Below are 26,730 nucleotides of genomic sequence, written 5' to 3' on the forward strand. Positions count from 1 at the left end.
ATTTTAGTCAACTGTTTAACCTGTTATGGCCAGAGTGTCTGTCATTTTACCTTGTGGCTGTCCTTTCCTATACAGTAACCATTGATGGATCCGATTGGTCAGGAGTGAAGTTTTTCCAACTGTCCGCCCAATGGCAGACGCACATCAAGCACTTCCCTGTGGGCCTGTTTGGCCACACCGAGACAGCTTGTTAGTCAGAGGGTCCCGACTTCAGCCCCAACGGAGTTCTGTCCAGCAAGGTGTCTCTCGGCTGCTGCTGCCAGCCTGTTCCCCTCCCGCCGCAACTCGTCAGCTGATCGGCGTTTCTCGTGTTTGCACCTGCCGCTTTCTGCGTCACATCGCGCCAGGCATATGCCAACAACACAACAACTGCCCTACACCAAGAGAGCCTTTCCTTTTCCTATTTACGTCCTAGATGATTTTTAAATTTATGAAAGTGACATTTTTATAACTCAATGATGATTGTTATACTTCGAAAGAGCTAGCGAAATTGTTCCAAGTGTCATTATGTACCTTCCTTGCACTCTTACTTAATGCTTCATTTGAGTCTTGTTTTCCTGGAAAGAAATGTGTAAAAGCTAATTGCAGACAATCTTGCTCTAAGCTTTTGACACACCAAGCCAGGTTAAGAAGCAGCCAGGTTGTTGGACAGTAAGTCGGTATGACCTTCTCAGGGCAGGTCATTGTCCAGACCATGGACAAGACTTTGTCCTCTTACTTTTTTTTTTACAAGTGGACTTCTTCAAAAACAGCAGAGCACTTAGAACAAAGTAAGTCAGGACAGCTGAAATAAACTTTGTTTCTTGTAGAAGGGTATCGTCAGAACAAAGTTAGGCAAACTCGAAAGGATGGTAGGAAAGTATGTTTGCGCAGTGCAGCATCAGAACATACTAAAGGGCTGACTAGGTTGAAGGATTGTGTCAGAAGGCACACAGTGCTTGTGTTTGTGTGTGTGTGTGTGGCCATGAATATATGTGTGTGCTTGTGTGGTGTTCTATCCGTACACCCTTGTGCACTATAAGTGACTGTACGTTAAAAGTGGTTGTGAAAGAAGTTGGGACTAACTGAATGTGTAAACAAATACTAAAGATGAACTATACTAAATCAAAAGTACTAAGGGCACCTACACACAAGTAGATGTGCAATGTTGTCAACTAATTTTTTTATGTGTAATTATACAAATTTGTGCGGTATCAAATTAACAATTACTGTTGAAATAAAACGCTAATTGCTGCTTAATCTGCTTGTGATGTTCCACAATTGTTTTGTAATGGGCCAACCTGTAAATGGTAAAGAAAGGTCATACTTAATGTTATAGGAATGGTTATAGAATATTGTATGGGTAGTTGTAACTTTTGAAGTCTTTGATGTGTATGACACAATTTAATGTTGTTGATCCTGGTAATCTACATGTATTTTGCAATCTGATTTCTTGTTTTATTTATGTTTCTCTGCAAGTGTTGCCTCTAAACTTGGTGACTGACCCAAAACATGATAGAAGTAAGGCATTGCTATACAGTGAAACAAAAATGTAGCACATATTTACACTGACACACATGATTGGCATATTGTTTTATGGGACAACTCACCAAGTTTGGAGTCAGTGTATAAGAAAAAAATGTATACATTCAAACTCTCCCACCCTATGTATTGCATATATTATTTTCCAGCCTGGTGCTGTGATATATAGTAGTATGACATATAGGTGTATTATTTTTGGTGACGCCTCTGGACAGATCTCTTTTGTACTTTTTATTTAAATCAGTTTGGATTATTTTGTAAACTTTTCAGACTTTTGTTGTAGACACTTTATCTGATGACTTACAGGTCTAATGAATAATGATTATTGTCCTAACTGCTGTTTACATGTGTATACAATGTTGGCTTAATGTTAGGATAGGGGCCACAGCAGTGTTTGCTGATTTTTACTTTTGGTGCTGAGTTTCATGAGAGTACAATTGTGCATATATACAAGGTCTGACCATCACATGTGGAAAAGTTTTGTTTTTCTCCCTTCAGCATTACCAGTGACAACTGTACAAATCCTGCAAGTCTTCCATGGGGAATGGTTTCTGGAATATGCCATTGATGTTTCAAAATGGGGGCGGGGGCCACAGGGTTGTGGAACACAAAAAGAAGTTTGCAGTTCAGTTGAATACTTTGTATCAGTGGCATGAAAACTCATTATTATAGTGAAAGCCTTCTCAAAAGGAACTAAAAGTGGGCCATTCCTCATCAAAGCCATATATACTTCTGACTTGCCAGAGAAATGCATAGACCCAAAAATGCCATAACTTTTAATTAACCAACAGTTGATGTTGCAGTCTGTAATTGCTTGCATGTGAAGAGTATCTTTCTTAATGTTGTAACAAGTCATTTACAATTATTATGTGCTTATTTCATGTGCTGTTAATCTAAAGAAATGTATACAGCTAATATCAATGGGCAACAGAATAGAACTAGACGGTAATTTTGGCTGTGCATGTACTGGTAAAAGTTGGTACAAGTTGTCAATGTAAGCTACATTTCCTCTGGCACCTGCCAGAGGGCACTTATGTACAACATTGCAGCAGCAGAGGGTCTCCATGTCATGGACAGTCAGGTTTTAAACTCTGTACATTTTGGTGGCCAAGAGCAGCTCACCATGAAACTAGTAGGCACAAAGTAGCTTAGACTTGTTCTTTGTCTATTGATAATTAATGTCAGATTGAGGGCTTATAGTTCACGTAGGTGTACTATGTGCCAAAATGCTATATGACAAAAAGTAATAGATTCTTGTACGCATTGTTCATGTAAAGGTTAGCACACAAATGAAGTTTATTTTCTTATAAGTACAATGTACACATTGCTTCCTCTAATTGCATCTCTCTATGTGAACCAAGTTACAGTTAGTATTAGTGCTAACACTACATTATCAGTATTACAGGGCCATGTTCAGTGTACAGTAGAATAGTCCCACTTGAGGTCAAACTTACTGTGGAAAGATTGTATAATCAAGGAGGTTTTAGTATAATGAGGTGGGCTAGGTCACATTGTCACTGAAAATACTGTACAACACCTGTACATCAGTGACACCTATCTGTTGTGGCAGGTACTGCAACTGCACAATCATTACTATTCATTGGAAATAGTAGATGACAAGACTTTGTTATAAGAACAGCTAACATGGAAAGAATCACATCTAAAAACTGTAGCTGCACATCCAACCAGATACATGATGTACACACTTGGCTCATCAGGATGAAATGATAGGTTTATACTCCAGTTGCTATCATCGTTCACTGATATTGTTATCATTATCCAAGCACATTAATCAACACATTGGCTCACTGGATATTGCGGACTCATTACATAATACATGGACTTCAAATAAAACTGAGTGACTCTGTCATTTTTTTACTTCTCGATATTTAAGGTAACAGGTCAGAATTGGTCCCCTTACGGTGCTTTTCAGGCACGTTGAGATAGCCTGGAGTTTAGACTGCATAACAGGCTGCATTATAAAAATAGCAACCTCTTAGTGTCTAAATAGTTTCAACAAGAAACTTTACAAGTAAATGTAAAATACATAGAAAATAACAAGCATACAATTTGATTTCTAGTGATATCTAGGTCAATAACTTCAAATTTTAGGTAGTCGAGCAAAACCTGAATGCATGATCGAATATAATATTTCATTCTTGTATACAGACATTACGAAGTGTCCTTGTCACCTGGATGTGGTCATTTTCAGTGCCTGGACAGTGTTGTCAAGGCAACCAACCACTACTTCAACATTTCCATCTCTGTCTACATCTGCTGTTGCCATGGAGACAATCCAGTCAGGGGTCTTGTGCTGACAGACCCTCTGGAAAATGTGAAGATCAATTCTTAAAAGACTGCACAACACTGCCACCTTGCAACTTGTAATATATTACAGCAAAAACACCCCTAATGACTGAACATGATAGAGATTAGCAGGAAAAAATGAAAATAACCTTGAAAACCTTTGCAGCTGATTACTAACATGCACTATGCAGCTGCTACAATTGGGAGGGGTGGCAAACTTAGGGACAGACCACAAATGATCATAAGGAGATTGTACTGTGTTGGAAAGATGCAGCAAGGATTGATTACTCCCTCCCCTCAGAAAAAAAAAAAAACACACAAAAGTGTATGAGTTCAAAAATGGCAAGGACAAAACAAAACAAAAATCTTTACAGTAGCTTTGCACCCCATTCCCGTTATCAACTATGGTTTACTCCCTGGGGTGATGTCATGACAGAGGTGACTGACCTTGCCTGCCTTGTACACAAACAGGTTATTGAAGTGGCCAGCACACAGGATGAAGTCCTCCTGTCCGGGCATGCTGTCCTGTACACACACCAGCTGTGTCAGGGGCAGCTTCACATTGCTGTACTCCACCACTGACACCTGTGGGATAGATCACAGATGAGACATTTACAGCAAACACACTAGATGTCTTGAGTACATATCTTTCAGTACCGTCATTATTCTTCTAGTGACCTTACATTGGTCCTCTCCCTGGTGCTGAACTTGCATTCATGCTGATCCCATCCTAGTACTTTGTACTAACATAAATCTCTAATGATATTTACACTGGTATTGTTCCTGAATGACATTTACACTCGTTTCATGCTAAATAACACAATTCTTTTCAACCCTACTGGTCTTTGCCTACTACATGTGCTTAGCACTTACAATGGACCTGTCCTTGGTGCTAAACATCAGCCACACTTCTTGCTGAATGTAGGTAGCTGATGTTACATGATAAAACCTAGAACATGCAATGGCTGCTTAACTATGTAACCAATAAAATACAGAGCACTTATCCCAAGTAGCTTAGTTTTCAAAGTTAAGACCATAAAAAGCCACTTTTACCTGAAAGTTACTCATTATATAGATGGACCCGTCCTCCCCTCCAAGGGCGACTTGACTTGGTATGGTCCTGAAAATATATAACATTGGTTCATTCATTTATTGTTTTAACTTTTTCCCTTTCTGATAATAACCTTTAAATTACCAGTCAATTGAAAGGGCTGTTACTTGATTCAATTGACACAAAATAACCCCTGTCTCATCTTAAAATCTGTGTAGTAAAACAGGTTTGAAGCCTTTGGTTCAAATTACTTATAACACATATACAGTACTTAAACACTGGGAAAATGCTTTAATCATCTACAACAATGTTGGCTAAAAATATCTTAATTCTACTTTCTGCTTGAATGTAGGTAGCTGATTGACAATTGACAATCAAATGAGCTACAAAAAATGAAATGAAAAAAATGTGATTCAAAATAGAGTCCGTGTGGGTACTTTTAGCTTGCCTAATGGTAAGTTCTCAAACATTTTCCTGCAGGTTGCAGGTGGAACGTTTGAGCCATGACATGATACATGACAACATATCAACAGCTTAAGCTTAGCTATAAGCACTAACTAAATATCTCATCTGTTACCTGCCAGCTATATCCTTCTGGCCACCTCTCCAATGGACATCATCCGTGTCTACAAAGTTACCTGCACACATCTGAAACATACATGTATGACAAACAACATTACAAAGAAAAACAGGTTTCAGAGATTAAGCAAGACAATCCATATGTAGATAATAAAACACCTTTTACACAGCAGGATAATCAATTCGCCAACAAGTCTGCAGACGCGACACAACATTTTATGCACCAGTACACCCAATGCTCTCTCGATTTTAGGGATCGGCTGACATTCGCAGGTCAATGAGTCGTTCTGCATGATGGAACATACACTTGCCTCTCTGGCGATTTTGAGATACGGCAGACACTGCTATAAAATGGCTGGCAGCAAAAATGGGGGCATTCTGAAAATTTCCCTGGGCTCCTAACAAAATAGGAATACTTTAAAGTGCACAGAGAACAATTGTCTCAGTTATGTTATGCGGCATATTTCCGAGAAATAACAATTCCAAGAAATAGCATTTTAATTTCCATGGCATAAAAATCCCTGTTAAGGTCATGTAAAATAATGTCACTTTTAATTCAAAGCCCAGCATTCATAGTACAAAATATACATTCTCTAACCAGCACTATGGACATTTCAACATAAAAACAACTCCTGCACCTGTGCTCAAATCCCAGCCACAAATCCTCCCCTCGTGTGATATTCAATACATCACACCCTCAAAGCACCGACAAATCGTGTGTTTAACAACCATTCTTTCATCCGCTTCAAAGGGATGTTGTTCCATAAGCTGCGCCGAGCTGAGAGATAGACCAAAAGGGAAAGACGGGATTTATCACGGATGAGTTTGACATCGCGTTTTGACTCCCAGCCTTTCAGGACGACCAAAACAGAAACAACAGATTTGTGCAAAGGGCAAAGTCATGAATAACAAAGTCAACTTGAGCTGTGCAAGTTATAAGCATTGCTTGTGAACTTGACTAAGAGTTTAATGGCATTTTATATAAGCACGCAATTGCAATGCATGTACCAACAACTAGCATGTGAACTGAATTAAGGTGACCTAGGGTACTGTGTTGCTATGTTGCTTGCTCAAATCCATTTTACAACGCAATGCAGATCTTTTAGAATCAAATTTCCTTCTCCACTCCTTGCATTGAGTGCAGTCAGCAAGGATATCCTACTGTTTCTATATAGATGTTCTGGCTGTATAGCCCCCTCTTTCATCTAACAATACATCCCAACGTTTTATATGACTGATTTTCATTGTTTTTCAATACATATTGCCTCAAATTCTCTTTTTCCAAAGAGTTGACCAGTGGAAAAGACAACTGACAGAAAAGACAACTAATTTAGAGTGTCTATTTTTTTTCATTGTAGCTACAATATACCACCAACCTCAAAAGAACAGTCAAGGATTGATAAACAATACCTTAAGCACTATTTCATGTTTTGTAGTGTCTCTTTCAACATCTTTACATTTTAAGTCCTCCTCCAAGGAGCATAAGTTGTACACAGTAAAACATGTAACAGTTAAATGAGTTACACGCATTTGAATTCCTTCCACGATGTTGTGCATGCCACCACATGCGAAGGTCCCCCCCAAAGAATCACCCTGATTGCACTGTAAAGCCCTGCTATTCAGCGAGTCCACAGAGTGGAAACTTGTCAATGAACATCATCTAGTTCTTATTACCTCTAACCTCTGAGGAAGCCAACCTGTACATGTACATACTGAGTAGGCTTTCTAGAGCATTCTAGTGGTCTAGAGTAAAGTACAACTTTTGTAAACCGAGTGAGAAGTCTCAACAAAGTACTACTGTATTAATTTTCATCTAATGACAGCACATTTAGCAAATAGCAGATTGTTATAAGAATGACAAATGCTGTAAAAGTGAAAGTAAACACAAAGTCTTTATTTAGTTAATAACTGATGTTAGATTATCCATACATATACAGTAGAAGCCGCTTAATTGCACGGCCTATTTGCCAGTGAATTTCATGCAATTATCCGGCTGGTGCAATAATGCAAAGTTATCTAGCTGGACCGCACAGTTTTGGGATTAGGGGATTGGCATATACATATATGACTATAAATTTACTCAATTTTCAAATGTTGCATGAAATTCCCCACTACTGAGGGACTGTGTTTTCTCCTTGATTTTCCTTCTGCGAATGCCACATCCGTACATCCCTGTCACATTCCTTCTGGCCATAACCATCTCAAATGCATCTGCCCCTGCCACAATCATCCCTACCACATTCATACCCTGCCACATTCATACCCTGCCACATCAGCCCAAAATTTAATCAGTTTGAGACCTATTCACATACTGAGTATGCTTTCTCCAGTTATAAGAATGAAGCCATGACTTGCATGATTAATCTACTTAACTTTTAAATGCTGTTATAAAATTCCCCACTACAGAGGAATGGTGTTTTGCTCTTAAGCATCCTACGCACTGAAAAAATATCTTGACAATTCATACAAGCCCTCTCCAATTATGCTGCTAAACCACAAGAATATATAATAATACATACATACATACAAAAACATAAACTTCATTCCAAAGGTAAAAACTTTGACCCCTATGTTTACAGTATGCACCCTAAGACGACCTATAGGTCAGTGACCTAATATTAGGTCGATGAGGGGAGTTACTTAGTATGCTGTTGACAAACCCCCGTAACAAGGAGGCACAATTACCTGTCATTCTCCACTGCTCCCAAATTAAACACCTTTCAGTAAAATCGGTTAAGGGATTCCCTGAACGGTTACCAAAATTTTCCTGCCACATTTCCGCATCGAAAAACCATCAGATCTAGACAATAGAAGCAAAGCTATTCATACATTTAACACTTGCACTTAACATGTTGCCAACATACATGTTATACAGGCTACATAAACTGCTTACCACCAAAAGCTGCTTTTAATATGATTCAAATGGCTCAATGATTAGGGATAGGGAAGTAAAACGCAGTGCATAGGTGTTGCAAATGTATTTCACAGACGTGATTATTTCTGACATATCACTCTTAAGTCTTTTCCAGTAGTTTCTACATAAGCGTGATCTGGGTTGCAATGGTGCCCTCAAGTCAACTTATGGAAGAATTACTTTCAACACAAGACAAGAATACCAAACTCCTGCTTCCTAAGCTGTGGTAACAATCACAGAATAAAAGCACGAGTAAGGTGTAACAGAACCACTGTGACATCACTACAGAGCAAAAGCCTACATGCACATCACTTCTCATTACACTTCCCATCAGCCTCCCTGGTTTGCCCCAGGCCACCATGGGTAAGCTGTAGTACATCAAGTAAGATATTACATGTCAAAGGTAGAAGCAATTCCATTATCAGTGCTTAAAATCCACCCAACCAATCCAAATGTTCTCACTGTAAATCAACAATACACTGAATGTTTCTAGGCTCTTTGATGTGGAAAAATTGTTGAACCCAATTTTGTTTTTGTACATCTGGGAGTGAAGATGCATTATGTAAACACAGGTGACCCAAAGCTTTTACTGCAGCAACCCCGCACTGATTGCAACTCTAGATATGTCAGGAAAATGATGAATACACGGCACACCCTCTCCAGCCAGCCTGCAGATAAATCTGGCACCACTCTGAATTCTGCTCCCGTGAACTGCTGCATTGGAAACAGGACAGACATCCCGGTAGATAGACACTTGGCTGAACAAAGCCTCCGATCAAAGCAGCCAACCTAATTTGTTCAGCAGCACCTGATCAGACTACACAAGACAGACAGACTACAGTCCTGCATAGCAAGATGTCTGCTCTGGGGAGGACAGGTTAGGAATGAGCATCCGTGTACCTCATTACCATCAAAAGTGATGGTTTAGGGCGAAAAATCAAAAGGGCCGCTGTTAGAAGGATAAGATATGACCCAAAGGCAACATCTATCTGTAATTTTCAGACATGAAAGTACTTCAGAAAGAGGTTAAGATGACAACAAAGGCCTGGGAGGAAACGTTGCAGCTGACTATTTTAGATAACACTCCCTGGAACTGTGCCAGTCTACAGGCCTACCCTCAGACTTTATTCCATGTTGATCTTCAAGTCTGCATTTTCTATACTGGGGAATTCAAACCAGCTGTAACAAATTGGATCTGTGTGGCTTCTGCACAAGAGGAAGGAGGGTTAACATGGTTTTCATAGATCTTAAAACATCTACCAGAAAGAGGCATTGCCCTACTGGCTTTTCCAGTTTCCCTAAACTCTCTACCTTTGACTAAAACTGCTATAATTGGCCACGTGTTTCTGAATAATTCATTTTTCTTAATATACTACCTCAATAATATCAGTGTAAAAGTCCCCTCTGTTCTTAAAATGAAAGATAGCATCAATGACTTCTGTTATCCAGCCAAAGGCGCGACCAGTAATTGGCATGATTGGATTAGTTTTTTTTATTTCCTTTCAATGACAGATACAATGACATTAGGAGTGATCTCAAAGGTATTTCTTCAGAAAATAAGTAGATCTATCACAATTTCTACTGCATAGGCTTTTGCTGGGTGTAGGAAAGATCTTTGACCTACCAAATATCATCAGAATCTTTCTAAAGCATCTAGACTAATGCTGTCAACAAACCCACAAACCCACCCACAAATGACACGAAAAACACAACCCTCTTGGCAGAGACAAATAAATATAGAATACAACACGGTGTATTCCGCATCACCCAAGGTCCCAGCCCGACTGTGGGTCGGATCGCCCGACGGCTGAAGGTAGGCTAGCAAGTGGCTTTTATGTCATACCCACCTGACAAAACCCGTTTTGATGCGAAATGCGCCAGAAGTTGAACAAATTTGGTGCCCTCGAGCAAAAAAGTCGGCCCGCTCGAAACAGTTCGATTTATTCGAATGGAGCCTGTGTGATACGCCTTTTGAACCTGTGCGATACGGAAGTTACAGCCCGGTCCGGAACACCTGTATCAAACGTTTTCGTGTCACAGGTATGACATAAACATACTTATACAACAGTACATATCTATGAAATTTGAAGATTCAGAAATTCATTAAATTTTATGGAATTTAAAAAAGATGGCATGTCCTGAAATGTGTATACTCTTTTCTGTTGACATTCACAGTGATAGTATAGCCAATGGATCAAATCAAAATCAATTTTCCTCAACAACTTACAACTAAATGAATTTTCAGAAATGATCCAAATTCCAATAAACTAATTTTTTTTTTCATTTAACAAAAAAAAAACATAAGCATAAACCTGCTAATTGAGATATGAACCAATTCGTCAATGGTATGTTTGAAATTGTACCATGGTGAACAAACAACATGCAGGGAATTTTCTCCAAGACCAACCCCAGATAATCTGTTTCAGCAACACAAGTTTCAAAGGTACTCGTATTGCACAGGCTGGAAAGGCTGGATCTCTACGTGCTCTGAAAGCTGTGTACGGGATTTGCCTAGAATGTCATGAACTTGAAGAAAGGATTATGATCTTGCTGCCCTAAGAAGCTAACTAACACGATAGGAAGTACACCAGCAAGTCACAGATTAGGATACTGTTTTTACCTTTAGGCACTTTATCAACATTGGAGGGACCACAGTTTAGGGTGAGGGAAGAAGTGGAGATCAAATACTGATGACATGGGGCAGGTCAAACTCAAAATTTAATAGAATGCCGAGACAATTTTGCTGTACTTTTGACACAATTGCTTGCCTTTCAGAGGTTTGTAACAAGAGTCACTGCACAGACACGTTTATAGTCGCTTCACTTGTCCTCTAAAGTCTGTCAAGGTCGGCTACAGATGAGGTCGTTTGGGGACACTAGCCTAATTCCGCAAACATGAACGTACCATTTCCTGCAAAAAGAACCTCGACATGCTAAAAGCTGTCTATCTATTATGTGTCAATATCCAACAATATCAAAACCGACAAACCTGACAATAGGATAGGTTTGAAAGTGAAATTTAGAGCCTTGTGTAGATAAAGAACATAATATAACGTTACTATCAATGTATTGGGGTGGATCAATATCTAAAAAAAACACTGCATTTTGTTGGTGTATAGGTGATATGGAAGAGGGTAGAGGGAATGCTCTTCATGATGAGGAGAAGTTTGCATCACCTTGAAAGGACAATAAAACTCTAGATGCAGTTAATCTGCGGGACAGATGATGATTGAAGATATCTGAAGCAGGTATATTTCCCAAGGCATCTTCTCCTCTCTCCATATTTCCCCAGGCATCCACAAGGACTGTGAAAGCGTTGACAACTTCTTGATGATTGCATGTGTGTATCTCTGATAGAAGAGCAACACTGTCTCATGACAAGAGATTATGATTTTGATATAATAGGCTTTAATATCATCCATTTTCTTGGGTCTTGATAGACAAACTCTTTTATGTTTTATCAACCTACAGCATAGTTGTTCATGTCAGATAGCTAGATATCTACAGTATGCATGAGAGAACTATGCAGTTGACATGCCTACAATCTGAAAGGAATGAGACTTTCTGAATCGAATAAACATCATGGCCATTTATTTACTTTGTTCCATCAACACTCAGGTTGGGAAAGGAAGTACTATGGAATTAGAGCCATCATTGTCTATTTAAAATGCATGCAACATCTTACCATGCCACAAAACACTGTGAGATTATAGCTGCATTTCAAAACAAGGAGCTAACTTTGTATATCATCAATTTTCTTCTGATGGCGAGTTCTGCAGTTGTGGCGTGCTTCCCTACAGGTCGTGTTGGGAACAGGCATGTACAAGCATGTACAAGCGCCATCTGGACGCATCTGTCCCAGATGACACATTCCGACCACCTGGGAACTCACTAACTTTCCATTACCGCGGGAAGAGCGCAGCCTGCCATGAAACTAATTACGGGGAGAGCTCTAATTATCTCTAATTACTGGTCCACTTCAGAAGCCCAGGGCAGCTGTAGGCTCCTGATTTTGTCTCACATGTCTCACATATGGGTGGGTTCTGAAGACAATTCAGACAGAGAACTGATACAGGACAATCAGAGATGGCTGACCTCATACCTTTACCCATACTGCTTTGCCAAGCCCATTGACAAACATAGCATCTCTGAGGATGTACATGTATAGCAATGCTGCATAGTTTATCCTGGGAATCACAGAGACACACACACAAATTAGAAAAATCTATACAGTCACATGCTTATGATAAATACATGACAATGATGTTTTTTATAATGCATTTGTGTCAATCATTATAATTTTCTATGCTGCAACTGTTTCGAATCATACTGCACATTATGTTTCCTTTCCCCTATAATGCACATGGTGGTTCACATGGTGGTTCATTAGTAAGCCTTACCATGGCTTTAAGAGTGGTTTAGGATGAAAATTATTACAACAGTGTTTACTAACGTTTGACAGGGAAAGCTAATTCCATGAAATTAGCCATGACAAAGTACAAAACCTCCCATTGGGATACTGACAGGTTTGTTTACTCCTGCCAGCCCTGTCTGTTCTTTGATTAATGTTGGATTTAATGTTTGAAAGATGACGACTAATCATTCTTACACCTGTTGCAGACAACAGCAGATGTGGAATTGAGAAGTGGGCCAAAGTTATCCACAGTAACAACTTGTAACTTTTGTGTAGCTACAATGGAAGGCACTACTGAAGTTTCAGCACCAAGGACAGACATCCTCGAAAATACCATTTGAGATAATTTGAAATGGGGGAAAAAGTTTAAAAGAAAATGAAAATGAGAGGAAGTGATATGATAGCAAATATTCACAGCAAGAAAGAAAAGGCTTGAGGTAAAATGAAAGAATGGATGAGGAGGAAGGAAGCAAGGAAATGATGATTAGATAATTGGAACATATACATATACAGAAAATTTTCAACAAGAGAGGATGTGTCCTGAGCACCCACTGGATAACCTGGCTGTCCAGGGACAAAATGCCATTTCACAGGTCATTAGCATAAATGACAGGACAGTCGTTGCTTCCATCAATGCATATTCTCTCTCCTTCCATACGACTCTCAGGGGGGCCATCCTTTGTCAAAACACCAATAAAACGGCTCTTGCCATGCGATGGCAGGGACAGGCTTATGTTATCAGTTGTCATTAAGATCTCACTGAACATGATCCAGATAAACAAGAAACAGCTTGGATCTAAAAGGATCTGTCTGGATTTAAAAACTAAGACCCGTCAGTAATTGCAGAGTTACTGCTGCATAAAATGTAAGGAAAGAAAAGAACCAGACAATACCACTAAATCATAATGATGGTTAAAATTCTGTATAAGTACAATTAAAAAAGATATCAAACGTATGAAAATGGCCTTTTTTTACCAGGGCAGATCCGACCAATTAACTGTAGAAAAGGTGAAAACATAGCTCCCTCTGTAATGGATTTATGGTACATGAGAGGGAGATGTGTCTGATAATCCTGTCCCTTTGGGGAGGTAAATCCCGAGATTACATTCTCTTGATACAGAATAGACTTGAAACATTTACTGATATGTACCATACTTCCTGAAACAAGGCAAACTACACTTAACATTTAAAACTCCGACTGTAAAAACTTGCTTCTTTCTATCTTTCTATCCAAGTTTCTTTTACCTTTCTTTAACTTAATATTGTTTCTTTTTATTTGTTTTCTTTGCCTTTCAGCCCCAGGAAAAATCCATAATCAACTTCACATTTGCCATGATTTTGATATGCCAATTCCTACCTAAGACATGGCATTCAGACCTATACTTGCAGAATATAAAAGACCTGCAATTTTTATACCCAATTTGACTTATCAAGGTCTCCGAAGCCATTTGGCTTTCATGACATAAGGTTAATGCTATTCTTACATAGGACTTGAAAGTAGTAGTGTTTTCTAGAACAATGTACAACGCTGTCTAAATCATTTATGACCAAACTCAATGCACCTATCAGGTGCTTATGCCAAATCTAAAAAAAAAGGAAAAGGCACAATCAAACTCATTAACAAATACAGATTCATGAAAATGTGACATACTGATTCCAATTTGCCATATTATTTCCAAATTAGCCTTCTATAGAGGTCAATGCACATGTATTGCATATCACGTTCACCCTTAGATTCTACTCCATAACCTAGTCAGCATAATTGAATTTACCCCACAATCATACACTCAAGAAATCTTGAAGGATTTTTTGCATGATTTTATCCCTAACCTTTCCGAAACATCAAGGATCATGCGATGTTCTGAATACCGTACAGTGTGACCTTTCAGGACCTGGGATGAGTGAAAGACCTGAGAGGTAATGCATCACCGGTCCCCTCTGACCTTCCACCTACTCAACTGTACGTGATAACTTTCTGAAGGTTACCTGATTTAATTAGTGGTTCCAGCCAATCAGGGAAGACCTTCCAAGGTCAGGCAGGACTGTGACAGCAGAGGGTAAAAGGTGTGACACCAGAACTAATGGAAAAATGGACTGTAGATGGGATTAATGTAAAAACCTTTGATATCACACTTAGTGCCGGCAAAAGAGCAAGATGGCTGGGATTAAGAACATATTACGCTAGATGTCAGAGCTGCATGCTCAATATGCAAACTATATTATATAGATGTGTCACATGCAAATTCATTCTGCCTTGATCCAAACAAAATCTATCATAATATCTGCACAAGTTTTACTGGCCAAGTCTTAAACTATATTCACTGGCAATGATACTCCGTGTGCTTTAAAAGATACCATAGTCCCTCGTCTGTATGTGTTTGTGCTTTTTTTGTCAGTTTTTACAGTGACCCAAGAACAAACAGGAAGATTAGTAGACAGAAGGTCCTTGATGATGAATCAGCCTGCATATGCTATCATGCCCAGGGTTCCCCAGGGACAAAGGACATGCAATTAAGTTCCTCCTCCCCACATCCGTCAGTGCAAGTCACGCGGGCCTCAGGAGAAATTAGGTGTCTTCTCCTGCCTGGGAAGAACAATTTGTCGCGTTCTTCCGTTGCGACACCCACTGACATGACGCACATGTTACGTTTGTTAACTGTTTGTCCAGAGCCAAGGGCGATTACGGCATTACAGAACGGTAATACAGTGCCTCACGCAACCTGAGCCAATAAAACATTAAAGACTTTGCAAGGATTTAGTGTGTATCTATTTCAGGAAAACAGCATCTTAACAGATTTTAAGGCATATACCGTATTTGTTACTGGTTACTTTTAAGCTTTTTTTCCTTGGTAACAGTCCTTTGATTTGATCTAACATTGCATTCAACAGATAACAGTTCCAAAACTCTGATTCAAGCTCAGGGGTGAAAAAAGACAACAGGACAAAAATAGGCCTCCAACAGTCAGAAACACTCCTGAATTGTTGAACAAGACTAACAGTAACTGATCTGTGCAAAAGTATCTCCTAAACACAGGACTGTAAATTTACCTTAGTCTGAAGATACATGTACATACACAGCATTATGTAACAAGCAAGTAAAGCTGAAATGTTGCCTGTGATGCAAGCAGTAAGCAACTCACTGTCTCAACATTAAGTTCCTTGGATACAGAAGACAGAGGTTCTAACCCCGCTCAAGCACAGTGTGAGAGTTTGCACTTTTTGTATGAGGACTTAAAGGCAACTAACCTGTGTGTAGGGGAGAATTATGCCTAAGCCTCAGGTGTTAAAAAAAAACTTTGCATCTAAAGAAAGCCAACACACTTCTTGAGAAGGGTAGGGGTGACCTAATGTGTTTAGGTAAAGTGCGAGCCATATAGTGAAGCCACATTGCACTTCTACTAGTTACAGTTTAGCATAACACAACTTTTACCCTTGTCACTGATTTCTTGTTGAATGTCAGGGCTTGCCAAGAAATGGAGAGTTTAATAACCTCATCAGGCAAGGACATCTAGGACGGGAAAATTACCAAGAACATACAGGTGGTGCATCATGATATATGAGGAAATGCTACGAACTTGAGCTACTTATCAGCTGAACGGATGAAACTACTGAGTATGTAACTCAGCAGGACTCAAAAGAATTTTCTACATGGCTGTACTGAAGAAGGGAACATGTGGTCACCTGCAACAGACAAAAATACCTGCACCGCTGTCAGACAAGCAGATGTTAGAAACTATGGATCAAACTGGTAACCATTTAGAAACCTTGTCAAAACATTTATCAGGCTTTAATAATACTGTACATTTCAAAATTTCCACAATGATTTCAGTTTCATCTTCACAGAGACCTCTTACCATGACATCATTACACAATGTTTTCATGGTTATTCGTACTTACAGCATTGATGATGGCATTTGTTGGTAAAGTCTGCACGATGGTACCACCTTGGATGACATGTAGGTTCCTGTAGTTGTCTGCTGCTAGGATGTAGTTTGACACGTCCCCAGTAGAACTACACAGTCCTACTGCCAACAGACAACGCACTGTGGGGACACTATTCACACCCTGGGGAAGAGGGGCCGGTTAGTTAGTTACAGTACACTGCTGCATAGCTTTTATTGTTTGGCTTGTCTATATAAGCTACAACTTTGGACCCAGGCCAAACCAGCCTTCCCATCATGCAAGTCTCCAGTTACATTATTTTCTGCCAGCCAGCCCAACCTTGGACCTGCACCAGGGGAAACAAACTACCACACTCACAAACAAACCTAAAACAATATCTCCGTTTTCACAGGTAATAAATGGCTTTCCTTACCCTTGTTATTCTGGTATCTTGTAGTCTCAGCCTCCACAGAGTGCTGTATGGTAGGAAGGCATTCACTGTTCCACCTTCATCTCCAGCCACTATCATCAGATTCCCAACTGGGGAATAATGATGCACAGTTTAAAGACCTCTAAATTCCTCCCTAATGTATTCAATATACATTTTTCAGAAAATCTCAGAAAAGAATGGCTTCAATATCAAATGTTTTTTTTATGTTGGGCACTTCGGCCCTTTACCAACTTGGCTCATGGCTAATCAGACCAACCTGGCCCAACACCCAGCCCAACTATTGGCACGAGTTGACTGGTACTCATCATGGGGACTACTGACAGAAACGAACAGCATATAAGGCAAAGGTCACAATTTTCCCCATCAACCTCTCCTTGGATAGTACTGACTGGGCCAAGTTAGTAAAGGGCTCAATCATTCCCCTCTTCTAGTTTCCTTCCAGGGCTGGGATTTTATTTTGGCTTGTTGTTAATTTTTTTGGCTAAAATCAAAAAGACATAATTATGAGAACCAAGAATATAGATTGCTGTGTGTAGCAGTCAGACTCAGACAGTCAGTCATTCAAACAACATCAGCCTCTAGTCTATAGAATCTCATCTCCTGGCAGATGTTGGCATGGAAGGTCATAACATTTTTTGACTGCCAGGCTTCTCAGTTTCTATGTTCAAAGTCAACCAACTGTTGTCAAATCAAATGTGCTTGTCCAGTGGGTATGTTTGGGAGGACAGCTGTCAGCCCAGCAGTCAGAAATCCCTACAATCTTCCACCCAAACATCTGCTTGGAGATTCAACCTACTTGCATCTTCTTCTACGTCCAAACAGCTGATGCTGTGTTCTCCCAGACTGCACCTGGCCAGGATCTGTTCGTTACAGAAGATGGTGACTGTTCCCTGCGAGTCTGCTGCCACCAGGTCCACAGAACCAAACCGTGTCACATTGTGGAGAGCCAGCTGCTGTATGGGTCCACCTTTGGTTTCAAGGGCTGACGTACACTATATGGGGTATTGAAATTCAAATTCAAAACATTGAACAACATCCATGTCGTACTTCAAGTCTTTGCAATAGACTCAAAGTATATATCACATAATCAGCCTAAAAATTTTCCATATTATACACAACACATGATTGTATAGCCTGGTTTTCCTACCAACCTTTCATGTTCATTTTGCAGAGTTTCTACCACAAATGTCTTTAAACTGAGACAAAACTGGCATGGCCCAAGGATTTCAATCTTCTACAGCTCTGTTTGACTTGGCTTGGGAGGTATTTTACAAGGGGTGGACAAGTAGAATGACAAATGACGAGGGTCAAAAGAAGCAAGCAAATCAAGTGACCTTTCCTTCTGCTGGTGTCTACTCTGGATACCTGTCACTCAAACAAGGACATAACTCACATTCTTCCAGCAAACATTTGCTGCCTTAGCTTTGAGCTATTTAATATGTACATATAGTCTTTTGTAAGGCGGCACCCAGATGTTGGTTTAACCTTATCCCTACTAAGGTAGCCCTTTGTCATCAAATTTGTATTGGTCACAAGGTTTGGAGGTTAACATTTTTATGTACATTTACTGTCTTTTCTCTTCACTATAGACAATGCAAGGAAGTAAAAGTATTAGAATCATATCATATATGCTTGAATATATAATGTATCATTATATATATTTTCCTGAAGTATATGTTGTAAATATTACATTCAAGGAGTATATCACATGTAGAAATATAGCATAACAAATTGTCACATTCATTTCGCCCTTTTTAATCAGTTCAACTATGCGTATTGAATCAGAAAATATATCTCAAAGACAAAGTTAACTGCTTTTTCACAAAGTTGTATGTCCTGAATACCATGTCAACAAAGTACTAGTAATGCCTGAGCCTACATGGAATTCATGTCATGCAAAGCATCTCAACTCATATCTCAGCAGTACTATCACACATCTCATCAGGAATACTGGGTCCTTCTTCCTGTACAAGTTCGGGCAGGTCCCAGGGAGCAAGTGTCCAAATTACCTCCCACCCAATGTAGGTCATGCTCTGTCTGCAGAACATGGCAAGAATAAAGTGTTTCTGAATTTCACAGTTGAAGTCGGGCAATCTTCAAAGACCCCTTTGAAGTCTGCATTTATAGCTTCATGGTAATGCCTGGGTCATTTCTAAAGATTTTAGGTGAAGTACCGTAACGCAGCTTCTAAATGCAACTTTGATGTACAGAGCGTTCACTCTCATTAAATCCCTTTAAATCAAGCAGGCAGTACTAACAGTTTTGGTGTCCTTGATATGCACTTAAAACTACCATAGCTCAAGTTTACACTACATTTCTTACTTGCATTGACACATGTTGATGTTCTCTTCTAGTATTCTCTTCGATGAGCAAACTAGAAAGATGTATCTACTAGTAAGTAGGTCAGAAGATCTTAAGATGTACAAAATAGATTTGAGCTATGATTCATTGAAATGCAAATAGCCACATCTGCCTCCATCATGTTTGTGTCTCTGTGATACCATGTGAAAACACTCTACACTTGGGACAGCATTATGCTCATGGCAAAGGATCAAGACCTAATATCAGGGGAATAAAATATTCATTGCAATTAAGGTCTGAAATGGATGTCTCATCGGGATAGAATTAAATCATAGTTCGGTTGGTGATGCTCTTGTGGAAAGGGGTAAGTTTGTAAGAAGAGACTTCAGGGTCAGGGTCAGGTGCAGGAATAACTAGATTAAACAGGAATTTGTCATCAGAAAATCTGATAGTAATGGCAAAAAAGCCATGTAAATTTGGTTCAAAAACAATATTTTAAGGTTTAGATCAAACAGTTTGAGGTTAATAAATCTATACATAACTGTTAGCTGTACAAACACACTAAAACACACCAGAAGCAAGTTTTAAATCTGGAACAAGGATTCTTTAATGTTCAAACAACACTGTTACCTTTCATTTCCCTGTACTTTGCTGCAAAGCCATATGAAATTATGATATGTCAAGTAATGTGAATGGATCTAACCTTGTTCGCTTAATTCTGCTCACTTTAGTTGTGAATGTGGTTCAGTACCATGGACAGGGAAAATAGTAGTACTCTGAAAGTGGTTCAGTACCATGGACAGGGAGAACAGTGGTACTCTGAATGCGGTTCAGAACAATAAACAAGGAAAGCAGTGGTACTCTGAATGTAGGTCAAGTTTTTACTTCTTTTACAAAGGTCCGTCATAGTTCAGGGCTCTCCCACTGCTTGAAAGTCGACAGCTTCACGACTCGAGTTTCATAACATCAGAAAATGGCATGTACCGATCTGTTCTGAATTCTGATATATAGGAACAATACTCTCCAGGTAGATCTACAGGTGGCATAAGGAGTTAAGCTGGCTAAGGAGTGTTCAGAGCCACAAAATTATGAGAGTTAATGTCCGCTAACTTGTTTATTCCCTGTAAAGTCTAATTTGTCAGAAAATTTCTCGAAATCCATCCTCGGGAGAGCCAACTCATACAACATAAATTAAAAAGCTGTAATCAACGATAACCATAGCGTATTCAGAACAAAAGATAAGCTGTTATCTTTTGTTCTGAATACGCTATGGTTATTGTTGATTTTGGTTTTTAACGTCAGATAGCTTTCTTTAACGTGCACAGAACAGTAGAATCGTCCTTATTGATGGGGAAGCAAAGCCAGCGGCACCGTGTATGAAGGAGCTTACAGTGTAAAACTTTTGCATGTAAAGAACCCAAAATACTTATCAAAAAGGCTAGGGGTGACCTATTCTCCAAGCTAAGTTTTTTTGGTCCGGGGGCTAGTGGTTTTTCAATGAGTATCTCCCTCCATTTGTTCTAAACTCCGGGCGCCATACACTTCCCACAAACAGTAGATCTAAAAAGCCTTCCGTTTTGTGGCAGAGGTGGAGGAAATATGTAACAAATTATATAGCTGCATAAAATTGTGGGCAGTACTAACCCCAATCCGTATGGAGAACAGGGGTGACCCAGAGTGTTTTGCCAAAATACAAACGTCATAGTGAAGATGCATTTTACGACTAGCTAACAAAAAAGCATGATGCTTCGTCCTCAGACTGAGGGCACCTGCTTAACGTTAACGTTACTTTGCAAAGACCAATGAAAAGCAGGATAACGAAACTTTTCAGCCCCTCCTATTCATTCAAATCCTGAATCATAGGCTAATGTTTTACACTGCACAGACTGTATGTAACGTTACTTAGTTCTGACGAATATATTAAAATCTCCCTACTTGTAAACTTTTCTCCTTGCTTTTCTCTCCTGATGTTGGAAGGTCGTACAGCCGGATAACTCCATCCTCGCACCCTAAGACAAGCAAGGCTTTGCCACTTCTGAAAAAAAATACACCCAAAAAACTGAAATGGCTTTCTTTACACCTCTTGTATTCAAGTTCCTATTCACAAAAATAGTACGTACACAAAATATTTCTATAAATACAAACAAAATTGAATAAGCGACAATAATATTCGCATATAATTTCTAGTTTCCGAAATATTGACTGCATTTTGGAGAGACAAACATTTGCCCCCCTCCCCCACAAGTGAGCTACGTTGGTCGGTTTTGGACGGTTTTAGGACTCTATTGACGAAACTCATAACGTAGCTGAAACATGCGGATTAAAACAGTCTGGTTTGTGTACCTAAACACCTGTCCAACGGATAAAACGTTGAATTTCTTAGGAAATCTCCTTTCCCACAAACACTGCATGCCAATCTGCAACATGGTTTCACACGACGGTAACAGTAGCGTACAATTCGTCAACCGATTCGAATCAGAAAACTTTCGCGTTTCAATGCGTTATGGTATGTCGTAAATAATACATGTACTTTGAATACTGCAAATAATTTCTGCTATCAGACAGGTTCAAAATACAGGACCATCAATATACCTGTACTGCAGAATATATACTACTTTTTTACTTACTTGACGAAAGCGTGATGTTTCTATGACAAAAGATGAAAATGTAGCACTGGAGATGATGAAAACTTTCAGCATGGTGTTGCAATCAGCACCGTCTTTTAATTGACATCGTCTTGAAAGCAGGGGTCAAAGTACTTCGTAATCATAGTAAAATTACTTGAAGTCTGAATAAATAGTTTTGTTTATGTTTACGTTCGTACGTGTTTCTGTCATTATCATCAATAAAGACCATGGGTTACTTTGTCAAAAGATAAAGTTCAGGTGACAAGTACGGAAACGGGTCGGGTCTGGTGTAAATGACTCAAACACACGACATTCATACTTTGCTAAGATATGTTACAACATAGAAAGGTTACATGTACAAATATGTACTACGACTGAAAGCACTGTCAGAATTTACTTAACGTTAGAGGGCTATGGGATTATTTCAGCGTCAACGAACTCCGGTTGAGTAAAGTTTTGGTTTGTTAACACACTTATAATTGATGGGGCAGGTGTAAAACACATGCGGCACGCGGACACGTGCTATAGCAGCGGTTGCATATGCGGTCTGGATCATTTCGCTTCTGCTCTCCGTAAAAAGGGAGCATGGCGCACTTGGACTTCAAGAAATGGGGAGTGATCAGGATAAGGCCACGCCAGTTGATACTGGCTAACGCTGGCACTCGTTTATGGTCGTCGGTTATTTCTATACTAAATCTTCGAGCTGGCATAGTGAATGTCACAAAACAGCAGACACTAATGCGACAGAGCGCCATCATAAATTATTGAAATAGTGATCAATGATATGATCAAACAACCACACACATACACACACACCGGTTCCTGCCAGCTGACGCCGGCTTGTAAACATGCATACGTCATCAAATGGAAATCGAAGGGTGCAGTTTCTGGAAAGTTCGCGGCTAGGCATAGGGGTAGTATCATCAGAGATACTAGTGGGGGTGGGCAGGCAGTGCAGTCATATATACGTCGCTCTCTTCCAAACACTGCATCAGAACTGAGAGGTCCTCGCAACCTACAGACGTCAGGCCACAGCAAGGGGTATCAACAGCTACAGCAGACGACAGCGTCCATTCTCGTGCAAGAATGCCAAAGCAAGCTGGTGGCAAAAAGAAGGATCATCTGAGGTTCAATCCAAGCCATTTGGGAGAGTATGTAAGTGAATGTTCACGCTATACGTGCGATAGCAAGATACCTTCTCATGATTTTTAATCCCTCCATATTTATATATATATTGGAAGCATTATTGGCACAACAGTTGTTATAGGTTAGATGGGTTTGCATTGATTATGCTTGCGTATCCCTTGGCACGATTGGCATGCAATCTACGACGCTCCATCTGTACAAAACAGTGGGAAAATCTCGGTGTGGGAGGTTCTCTGTACCTATAGTAAACCACATAATTGCAGGGCATATTTCTGAGTCTATGGCGATTGCTACCTGTCACCCGATATATCTTCACCTGCACCAAAGGCCCTCAAAATTCATTTACATCCTCTTTGCTATCAACATGTTATTCGAAGCAGAGTGGAATAGATGCTACAGGGAAGGCTTCGTTTGCAGCTATATTCTGAGGGGAAAAAGTTATTTTTAAAATCACGCGTGTAAGAATGACACGTTTTTTGGTTGTGTTTGTGATGTTTATTCACATGGTGTTTGTAGTTTGTCAATGTTAGCTTTTGCAAGACTTTTCATGTGGGGAATTCGTTATAGCAGTTAGTTAATTACACACAGGTAAGTGTGGTTGCTACGATTTTTTTGCCGTATAGGAAATATATCCAGGATCAGATCTTGCAATATCATTGCACGATGCTAGAGACGGAGTTTTGTCTCTGGAGGTACTTATACTCAAGTTGAATGTGACTTGGGGCACTTTTGGCTGAAGCACTGGCGCACGGTAGCGCTTATACCGGCCGTGCCTTGACTTTGATCTCGCCGTAGTCGTAAGCGGGTGTATCCCTATTCTTGGGAATCATTATATGTGATTATGAAGTACTATTAGTGCTATTAGTGACGACAAAAGTGCACGAGACCCGCACAGCAAAAGACTGGTGGTACTTTTAACTTGATGGTGTCTGTTGAGAGATATACAACTCACAGATCTTGAGTAGCCATTCATATTTGTGCAGCATGCGTCACGTTAAGAACTATATACGTAGCGTTTGTTTTCTTACCCATGCTTCATGTATTACATGCAGTGGTAGAAAATTCGCTTTTCTACTAGAGTGTGGTGGTGTCACGTGGTGAATTCTCACAGCTCGACTTCTCAAAGAACTCCGAACACTACCTCTTCCTACCATCTCATCTCGTCAACTGCTGGACTGTCTTAGAGCTTGTAAAAAAACCATGGTGCGTGTGTGTGTTACTCTACTGACAATACGTTCATCCTGCCCACCATTTTTCCACTAACTAATCGACCGTTGCAGTCAAATGTGACGAATCATTTTTACTAATGCAGCCTACTTGAATGCCATAATTGCAATCGCGTATGGGTCGATCAGTTACCAGTAATTCAATCATCAATTCTCAATTAAGGATGGCTGTGAAGTAAAAGGTCACAGGCCGTATGTTTTGAACTGGCTGATTCCGGTTCTGACTAATCTACGGCTTGTATAATACATTACATTTTACATTACTTGTTTCAGTGGCCATCTGAAGCACTACAGATAGATAAGTGGTGTTATCTGAACTGTTATTTATCCACGCATCTTGTTATCGCTTGTGTGGACATAGAAGAAAATTGCTTATATTGACAAGGATCCGACACAGCGGCAGAAGCGCTTATAACTGGTGGACGTGCATGATTGCATGTAAATCACATCAGACCCAGCAATAGGTCGGCGACCCTTAAGCGTATGTGTGTGAGTGGAGTTCGCCTGACGGTCTGGCCGTAAGGAGACGGACCTTAACGTGACCTGCCATTAATATTACCGACTTCGTCTCCGGTCATGAGGTGTGCATGGGGTAACGTTATAAGGTATAACGTTAACAACATCAACATTTGTTACTGCATTTTATCCCATGCTGCAGTTCGTTTATGATGATATAGGATCCTTCGTGATATTTTACAACTTACAGCAAAATGTTCCCATTACCAGGTACGGACCTTTATTTATGAATTCTTACCCAAAATTCCTTCTTGATATTGTGATGTAGTTCTACGGCAGAAGAAAATAAGATAAAAATGTAATTGGCAGACATAATTTAAAATGACATATCGCAGTGGAGGACACGTGTTTTTTTACAACATGCACTGATGTGTATTTTTGTTTTTGCTCGAATTGTTTTATATTATGGCTATTTTTCAACTTCATGAGAGCAGATACAAGGATGCGCTGTTCAATATTAAAATCATTAATGTTTATATTAATACACAAAAGTTACATAGTTTCGACATGGAAAACGAGTACGCAACTTCTCTACATATCTCGGCCCAGCAGCTTGCAAAGAAAGGATTTAGTTGTTGCGTACAAGATAAAATTTGACAAGCGCTATCGAAAACATGTACAAATACTTCCGCCTAACTGCCGTGTTTAAATCCGTACCGGAGCAGTCCCAGGAGTGATAGCACGGCGGCATTTCCGGAATCGCAAACTGTTGATATCGCGTCACTGGGGAATTCGGCGCGATCCCAGTAAAATGTGTTAGCCATACTCCGAGTATATTGCATCCCATCATAACCTTAAGAGGCTTGAGAAAAAGACTACTCGCGGACAGGCCTTAAGAATTTCAAGGAACGCTTAGATTAAAACACGTGGGAAATTACAACAGAAACTCCTGAAAACCTCCAGGTACCTACAGGGCGTTTTCATTCACTTTCCATACCGATGAAGCAGAAGGCACTGACGACCATGTTGGTGTCTCTATTTACATTTGAAAGGATCGTAGCTGAAGCGTATACGGAGAAATTTTCACATTATCGGCAACGATTTTAGTATTCTTCTGGTATTATCTTCTTCTAGATGTATACATTTATCAATGGTTATTTGAGATTCAGAAGAGGTTTAGATATCCGAAAACGCTTTAAGTGAAGCTCTGTTTCCCGATTCCATGAAAAGCAAATAAAGACACCAACATGGCGACGGCAATGGCATCATGTGAAACATTCAAACTCGTTGGACATGTACTGTTCCACGATTCACCCGGTACCCATCCTCTGGTTTCCCCTGCAATACAAATTGACTCGTTCCGTCTAAGAAACCTTCGCTTGTTTCATCACATTACCGTTCAACTGATTAACAGCGATAAGACTATCATCTAGTAGAAAACTGGGAGACCATTTACATGAGTCGATCTCTCTGAATCAGACCAAACCAGTCTAAGATGGGCGGACAAAAGATCACTTTTTGTTTTCCATTTACAACCGTTTTCTGTACTTAGAGGCTTAGTCATCGATCAAAGTCAATTCCACTCAGGATGGCAATCCCTCTTCTTCTTTTACACAGTCCAGGGGCTATTGGAGTGTGCTTTTCTTCGATTTCTTTTTCAATTTATGAGGTATTATCGGCTGATCCTTGCCCGTTTTTGATACTTATCTTCTAAAGCCATGTACCCGCACAGATAAGTGTCAGATAGCGGATCCCCTGACTCCGTCTGTACTTCGTTTCTCGGCGCCAGTTTGTGACATCGAGGGCTGGTAGTTAGCACTATTTGGACTTCTGGGAACGCATTTTAAATGTCAACG

General features: G+C 39.8%; 3 protein-coding genes across 12 annotated transcripts in view; 2 read left to right on the forward strand and 1 right to left on the reverse strand.

The window, feature by feature from the left end:
• The window catches only part of LOC118411202 (phosphofurin acidic cluster sorting protein 2-like), a 50,686-nt gene extending 47,811 nt beyond the window's left edge, over window positions 1–2,875 (forward strand). For all 9 annotated transcript variants that reach the window (XM_035813290.1, XM_035813307.1, XM_035813316.1 and 6 more), the window contains one exon: window positions 76–2,875. In XM_035813290.1, coding sequence (XP_035669183.1) covers window positions 76–194 — 119 coding nt within the window. In that variant the 3' untranslated portion in view covers window positions 195–2,875. The remainder of the gene's footprint in view (window positions 1–75) is intronic.
• On the reverse strand, window positions 2,798–21,908 carry LOC118411288. The gene is made up of 9 exons (XM_035813469.1): window positions 21,763–21,908; window positions 21,355–21,454; window positions 17,915–18,110; window positions 17,101–17,207; window positions 16,683–16,850; window positions 5,457–5,527; window positions 4,882–4,948; window positions 4,276–4,413; window positions 2,798–3,847 (listed from the first exon to the last, which is right to left on the reverse strand). The coding sequence occupies exons 1-9, from the start codon at window positions 21,843–21,845 to the stop codon at window positions 3,710–3,712; spliced, it is 1,068 nt and encodes a 355-aa protein (XP_035669362.1). The 5' UTR covers window positions 21,846–21,908; the 3' UTR covers window positions 2,798–3,709.
• A 961-nt stretch (window positions 21,909–22,869) lies between these two features.
• Window positions 22,870–26,730, forward strand: part of LOC118411306 (calmodulin) — a 25,212-nt gene continuing 21,351 nt past the window's right edge. The window contains exons 1-2 of one of the 2 annotated variants that reach the window (XM_035813528.1): window positions 22,870–23,201; window positions 24,245–24,395. In XM_035813528.1, coding sequence (XP_035669421.1) covers window positions 24,393–24,395 — 3 coding nt within the window. In that variant the 5' untranslated portion in view covers window positions 22,870–23,201; window positions 24,245–24,392. The remainder of the gene's footprint in view (window positions 23,202–24,244; window positions 24,396–26,730) is intronic. The other variant, XM_035813519.1, reaches the window with a different exon arrangement.

Source organism: Branchiostoma floridae, chromosome 1 (assembly GCF_000003815.2).
Source record: "Branchiostoma floridae strain S238N-H82 chromosome 1, Bfl_VNyyK, whole genome shotgun sequence".
NCBI lineage: Eukaryota > Metazoa > Chordata > Leptocardii > Amphioxiformes > Branchiostomatidae > Branchiostoma > Branchiostoma floridae.

Bases quoted from the DNA above. Each gene is read 5' to 3' on its own strand.
- LOC118411288 (XM_035813469.1), bottom strand. From the start codon at position 21,845: ATGTTGCAGATTGGCATGCAGTGTTTGTGGGAAAGGAGATTTCCTAAG. The intron at 4,949-5,456 runs GTAACAGATGAG...ATATATTTTCAG, and splicing joins CAGAAGGATATAGCTGGCAG to GACCATACCAAGTCAAGTCG. The intron at 3,848-4,275 runs GTCAGTCACCTC...CACATTTTCCAG, and splicing joins TTGTGTACAAGGCAGGCAAG to AGGGTCTGTCAGCACAAGAC.